The 7,268-nt window shown below is 38.1% G+C and overlaps 1 protein-coding gene across 1 annotated transcript in view; it reads left to right on the top strand.

Annotated features, from left to right (window-relative positions):
* Window positions 1-6,309: 6,309 nt before the first annotated feature.
* bace2 (beta-secretase 2) overlaps window positions 6,310-7,268 on the top strand; it is a 22,156-nt gene continuing 21,197 nt past the window's right edge. Inside the window, exon 1 of the mRNA XM_014015016.1 lies at window positions 6,310-6,865. Coding sequence (XP_013870470.1) covers window positions 6,578-6,865 — 288 coding nt within the window. The 5' untranslated portion in view covers window positions 6,310-6,577. The remainder of the gene's footprint in view (window positions 6,866-7,268) is intronic.

Raw genomic sequence — 7,268 nt, 5'->3', positions numbered from 1 at the left:
CTCTCTACGTTTTATTGGTTTCTACTTTCAAGCAATTTGTCTAACAGTATTAACTAGGCAAAAGCAGATTAATTTATGTAAATTTATGGTGTGTGTGTGTGTGTGTGTGTGTGTGTGTGTTAGGGGTAACCAGGGAGACCGGCGAGGGGATGAGTAGAGCCTCGAGGAGCAGAGGGATGGCAGGGCATCCGACTCCCACCGCCGCTTGTTCAGACACTGGCTTATGAGTCATGTTTGTGTCACTAATGCTTCTCCTATGAATGAGCAAACAGATACACACACCCTGCAGAAGTAATGCTTCCACCATGGAGGGAAGAGTAAGTGTGAACAGACTGTGAGACTATACCCTTAGTCATACCCCTGCCTCTGTCTGAGCACTGCCTAAAAGTGACTGATCCAAAAAATATAGCAGCACATCAAAACTATCTGTCCTTTTTATAGATGGAAACATAGAGTGAGCTCCAGAACAACAACAGTGATGCTTCCACACACCTGTTGTATCGTCTTATCCAGACTCTCCTCATTTGAGAGGCTCTCCTGCCGAAGCAGATGTGAATATGTACACCTTGTTATGAGGTTGACAGTTCTGGCAGGAAGAGAAAGACKTACAGAGGAAGGGAGAGACGGGGGAAGCAGCTTGTTATGAAGAGCAGGATAACTACACGTCATGCAGAGRAAGCAAGATATCTTTAAAATGTCTCCTATTCATCCCTTTCCCTAAGGATAAAATAATTACCAAAGCAAGCTGCAACATATCTGTTTTCATGTTGGAAAGTAAAGTTAACTGACTCCAGTTATTCAGTAAATAAAACAGTATGGTAGACTGGATAGCAACATGAGCTTCGACTCAAAATTATGTGGCTCATCCAGCTCCGTCATGTCTGTGCTGGAACGGCACTGCATCCAAAACTCYAACAGATTCAGCAAATCTCCAGCTGGCATTACAGACTTACATCTGAAAACTGAGGGGGCTAAGAGATGTTAACTGGGGTCACAACACAAGAAACAGAGTCAATTCAATAATTCAGTATTGCATTTTTAAATAATCAGACAAATCATTTTTATTTTTTAATCATTGTACACCTAAATGCATTTAAGTTGATGATTTTTTAAAAATAAGACAAAGATATCTATTGATTATACATTAATTGGCAAAAAGAAAAAAATCATGTAAATTAATTTACTTTTTGATAATCTGCAATGAAGATTAAATTAAATAAGAAAATTTAAATTATGTTCTTTAAGAAACCTGTTATACACATTTTATAGTATTTATTGACTATTATTTAAGTTTATAGACTAATTATTGATGAGCCAAAAACCCAACAGTGCCTCAGTAAAAAAAATTGTTGGGATGTACATTCAATGATTACAATCTGACAGTGGTGAGCAGCACTAATCTGAAAAATTAGTTCCACTAGCCCTAAAACACTAACTCAAATATTTAGGTCCCCTAATTCTAAAGCAGTAATGCACTGAAAGCTTTAGCAAAAGCTAATTCTAAAGCACTAAAATTGATCAGTCAACCCATGAACATTCTTCAACAGACAACATGAGTCACACACTGCTCTCTTAATACTTATCAATGACATCCCACAGCCGTATTTGAGTTCATTTATTGTCAATATACAGTATCATCACCTGGTGGATAAGTGACACATGTATGAACAAAATATGACAGTTTTCACATCAGCTGTTAACATTAACGTTGATCAATAACATTTATAGACCCCAGTGAGTGCTTCTAAATTTAGCCTTTAAATTTAGCAAATGCTAATCCACAAATAATTTTTTTAATTAGTAAAAGCCCTAAAGCACTAATCAGAAAATTTGTTCCCTTATTAGTGCTTTAGTAGAACTGTGCCCACCACTGCAATCGGAGAATTTTTATCCAATCTGACAAGGGGTTTATAAAATATTTTGCTAACAGAAAGAGTTGATTCCAACAATTCATGCCAAAGAGTGCATCGCTCAAAGTGTTAGAGCTGACTCTGTTATCGGCCCAACAAATTTTAGCTCAATAGCTCAATATCTGTAGGACTGACTGAGTTATAGTCACTTTGGTATTTACTAAGACTGATTAGCAGTGCAGCCAGAATCACAGCTGTGCATTCAATAATTACTTCCTAAGAGCTTCAGTAAGATCCATCYGATGGGTCATGAGATRTTTTGCTAACAGAAAAACACACTGGGATGTAGGCATAAACATGCACGTGACTTCCATCTTGTGGTACTGGGCAATAAAAAGAAACATAAAAACTTGTTGAATTAGATTGTAAAAGCTTGTTATTCTGCAGCATGGTCAAAATTATCTCAGACAATTGGCACTTAGTTTCAAAAAATGGCTCTAAGTCATAATCATTGTCATAAATTACACTAAAGTCAACCCCTTAAGGCTTATTTTTGAGTTTAGACTGATAGGAAAAAGAATAGGTGGGGGAAGGGGGGTAAATGAGACAATACAGCATGCTCTCCTCCTCTCATCGGCGGTAATGATCAGAGCTGTAAGGATTAAGTACCAGCGTCCCAGCCAAGGAGCTTTGCAGGGCCAAATGTAGGACCATTGGCTCCTCTAAGCTGTCTGATTTATTCAGCCACAGACACCACAGCTCCTCCAGACACACTGTGTGGAGCGCCYTGCTGTGGCTAACAGGAGGAACTGCAAGAGGAAGCTGCATGGAAGACAAATCAAAACAAACAAAAAGTCTTGGGCCAAAATGAAGTCAGCTTCAAAAGTTTGATTTTTGAAATGCATTCATTGATAACATGTATTTAATTTCCAATAAATAGCATAAATAAGTGTCCTAATTTTATATTAAAAATAAGAAAGTATAAYTTCAGTTGACATTATCAGAGATATAATTAATGAAGATTTGTTTACTTGGCCTATACAAAATATGATACTCAAAATAAACATGGTAAAAGTAAAAATTGTAGAAATATAATTTACTATATTTATATCTAATGACATKTACTTGAAGTATCCCTCTTTTTGGTGAGGGTTTTACAGTTTAAGTGCAGTTCTTCTGACAGTTATTTATAATGTGATATTTAAATCATACATGGTGCTTTTTTTWAAATAAGTGCACCAAAATCAACTCCCCAGGCCAACATTTCTTTAATTCATATGATTATATTTTTTATAAGCAAGCTCAAGAGCCAGCATAGAGTTGCGACACTGTCTCACCTCGGGACGGATAACACACATGACCACCCACAAGATTTCCTGTGCTTCCCCCTGTTTTTCTACTCTCGGGCTATAAGAAACAAACTCAGTGGATGGATTGAAGAAACAGGAGTTGTGCCTAAATGGGTCATTCACAAGACCCAGTGTATGACAAACAGTACACAGGAAACATGGGGTTGATCCGCAGTCTTTCGCGTTACACCATCTACAACGATGAACATCAATGGAGACGAAACAGATCATGTGACGGTGGAGCTGTGGACTCATGAGGAAATCATCTCTGAGTGAAACAGGCGGTGTGGAAAAGGACTGTGTCATCCATCTTCCTTTATCAYGCCGTGTCTTCTTCTTTCTTGGAATCGCTAAATAAGATAATTTTATCTGCAAGAAATAAAGTCACTTTGACATTGAAAAAGTTTTTTTTTTTAATTATAAAGAAGGCCGATTTCTATTGATTGTGATTGATTCATGACAGTAATAAAAGCATAAAACTTCCAAGKGGGTGAATAGTGTTTGTCGTCACTTAAATGTCAGTCGCAGATTTAGGCCCTCTAAGTGCTCTGTGGGAGTAGAGCTCAGAGGGGAGCATGGTGCAGTGCCAGCTGCTAGAATACTGAAAATATATCTGGAAAGCTGCTCGTGGTTTCAAATGCAGCCTGAATGTTGAGTGAATTTGTGCAAAGCAGTGACATTACATTTACAGAAGAAGACAATGTGATCAGAGGTGTACAACAACTGCTTCCAAGTTTGTTTTAGAGAGGGTGATAAGTGTTGTCGTGTTAGGGGAAATCAGCAAAAACACATGAAAATAAAAAACAAAGTGAGACTGAAAGGTGATTGTTTTTTTTTCTTAAACTAAGTACAAGTACTTAAGTTGGGGTACTCACCGATACAGAGTCTGAGTTAGAACTGAAACATTACACAGTGACTTTAAAAACATATTTCTTTTATTTCAAACATGTCAAACTCATTTTCGGCTGCCAGATACTTTTGAACTTTGTGCACCTCCACCCAGTGGGTTGCTGTCATTTCACAGGTAAAATGATCCACATGGGAGAAGTATATGGTCAATGCTGGCTTTAAAGCAGCATACACTCATTTTAAAGACATTAATACATCTTTGAAGCTGTCATGGGCCACAAAAAATGCTGTAGCGGGTCACATTTGGCCCATGGGCCTTGAATTTGACATGGTTTAGACCAAGGTGGCTCACCTTCCCTAAGGTCTRCAGCCCCTCCAACTGAAGGATTGTGTGGGCGACCCCTTTAAGTTTCGGTAACTGTTAAATGTGTTTTTGAGGTTTTCTTTGTGTCTGGCAACCATCACTCATTGCTTTTACTGACTGTTGAATGCTCCAGCAACTGCCTGATAACACTTCCACTCCACTTGTGACACAGCAGTTTACACCCTCTGGTGGCCATTCTACACAAGCCATCTCCATATAAATTAAATAATTTATGTACATTTTTTGTGTGTGCACATGCACTAAAATACCCTCTGCTTATTTTGTTAGTATGAATCTGTTTTTTTTTTTTGTTTGTTTGTTTTTACATTGAATCACTGTAGGCCAAAAAGATTGTGACTCTTTTCCCCATATCCTTCAGACTGCTGTGATTTCCCGAAGAAATGTCTGACCATATCCTTGGAGGAGCATCCCACCCACCCTGGAGCAGCTTCAGTGTCATCCTTGGTTCACATAAAACATATAAACAACATTTACATTTATTTAAATATTGGTTCATTCATTCCAGATGCAAAGCTTTTTAAAATCAAATAAACAAAATGAAAACTTAGGGCAAGTTTTAGGGCGGTGTGATGCTAGCCCTGTCACTTCAACTCAGGAAGGTCTATCCAAGCTGGGTACCTTTCTAGGTGAATTTACATGTTTTCTTCATGCTTTCCTGGGTTTTCTCTGGTTACTCTGGTCTCCTCCCATATGGCAAAAACATGCATGGTAATTTAATTAAACATTCTAAATGTTCAACGTTTAAATTATTTTAGTACATTTTTAAACTATTTTATTTAGTGTATAAATTAGTGTGACATAAATGTCCAATTATTTCTACATTGTGAAAAAAATAATTAAAAAGCTTTGTGTATCTACTAAATAAACTAATGGTTATTGAATCCCAGTCACAGACCTTTCAGAATGAAGTTTACATGTTCCATCTGTATATGAGGCCCTGATGGACTTGTGACCTGTCCCTGGTGGTCCCCGGCCCCTCACRCAGTAACTGACCAAATTAGACCAAATGCAGATTTTTTGGCCTAAATGCGAAACACTGTGAATAGTTGGAAACTAATATTGTACACCACTGGACACAGCATCTCTACCGTGAAACATGGCGGTGGCAGCATCATGATGTGTGGAATTTTTTTTCTTTTTTTTCAGCAGGGACAGGGAAGCTGGTCATAATTAATGTAAAGATGAATGAAACTAAATACAGGGCAATTCTGGGAGAAAAAATATTAGAGGTTGCAAAAGGCTTAAACTGTGGGACAGACGTTTGTCTTCCAGCAAGAGGTTTGTTACTCTGGCCAACTAATATAATTTAGGCGGTGCAGATTGTTTTACTTTTAGAATTTAGAAATAAAATAATGCACAATTGTCATAATTTCCTTAAGATTGAAACACCTAACTGATATTTGTCTACATGCAGATATTTAGCAGGAAAAGCAAAGGCATTATAAACCTTAATTTACACCGTGGATTCATAAACATGCCAAAAAATAAATTGAAACAATGCTCTGAGTCGACACACTCTTCCAGATATCCTGATTTCACAAAAGTAAAACTTTCACCAGGCGATTAAGTGGCGGAAGTAAGTTTTCAAAAATACGACTAATGGTGTTGCAGCTTTCCTTTCAAAATAAAAGATCAGTAAAGTCGATTGAGGTTGAAGCAGAGCACTGCAGTCTAAATGCGAAAGAAATTTTCCTCAAGCAATTACATATAAATAATTTTATTATTAAGATCAAATAAATTAAAACAATGCCTCTTTTTCTTAACTACGTTCATCAATCCACATGCAGCGGAGCTTGAGGCGCGTTTTTTTAATTTACTTTGAAGGTAAAAACCGGAAGTGCAGCCTTGTACTTCATTGAACTTAACACAGTTATAGGTGTGGATGAAGGAGAGATACTGTATGTTGGAGGAAAAAAATACAGACTGCGGAAAAGTTTTTTTTATTGCCAGCCACAGTCTGTCGCCGTGAGTGTTTTCTGTGGTTTCTTCGTGACAGGAAAGAAGGTGGCGTTTCCATAATGGCGACTACAGCGCAAACTGGTGTTTTCATGATGGTCAGAAAAGTTTGAGCAAGAACCTTTTTTTTTCTTCCTCCAACTCAGCTGTTATTTGTGGTGTCACTAACGTTAGGACAAACTACTACCATGACACACTTCACTTGTTTTTCAGTTTGGGCATTTGCTTTTAGTTTATACTTCGGCGTGTCGAACTGTTACTTTTCAATTCCGCTGAGAATATACCCGGGGAAGTTCAACATATCMAGGGACCGCGTTGACGTGACTCCGCTTCGGCTCGTAGCTGATGGAGACGGCCTCTCTCTGGCCTCTGACCCGGCTGGAACTGTCAGCTTTCTGGACATGGTCAACAACTTGCAAGGGGACTCTGGAAGAGGCTACTACATAGAAATGTCTCTGGGTACTCCTGGCCAAAAGGTACAACTAATGTCAGTGTGTTTGTTCACTGCTTAATGTGCACAGGTGCTTTCTGATATATGTTGATTAATATGCCTTTGAAGTTGTGTTTGGTGCTCTGCTTTGAATTGCACGTGTGTTTTATTGATTAATGTTATGAGCTTTGGACCAGCTATATCCAGGGAAGTTATGCACAGTGTGTGTGTAGACATAAATGCTGATCAYTGTGTCACCCCATCATCTAAGACASTGGTTCCCAAAGTTGGGGTCTGGACCCAAAGTGGGGTCCCGAAACATCAAGGTGGGGTCCTGAAAAGATTTTCTGAATTAATTACATTTTTGCCTTATTTGTTACAAAGAAGTGAGGTTAGTGTATTTAAAATGGATAAATGTAGTATAAAAATATTGTTACTATGTCCATGAT

This window comes from Austrofundulus limnaeus, unplaced genomic scaffold (genome assembly GCF_001266775.1).
Source record: "Austrofundulus limnaeus strain Quisiro unplaced genomic scaffold, Austrofundulus_limnaeus-1.0 Scaffold122, whole genome shotgun sequence".
NCBI classification, from domain to species: Eukaryota; Metazoa; Chordata; class Actinopteri; order Cyprinodontiformes; family Rivulidae; genus Austrofundulus; species Austrofundulus limnaeus.
This window is presented reverse-complemented; position numbering and strand designations above follow the sequence as displayed.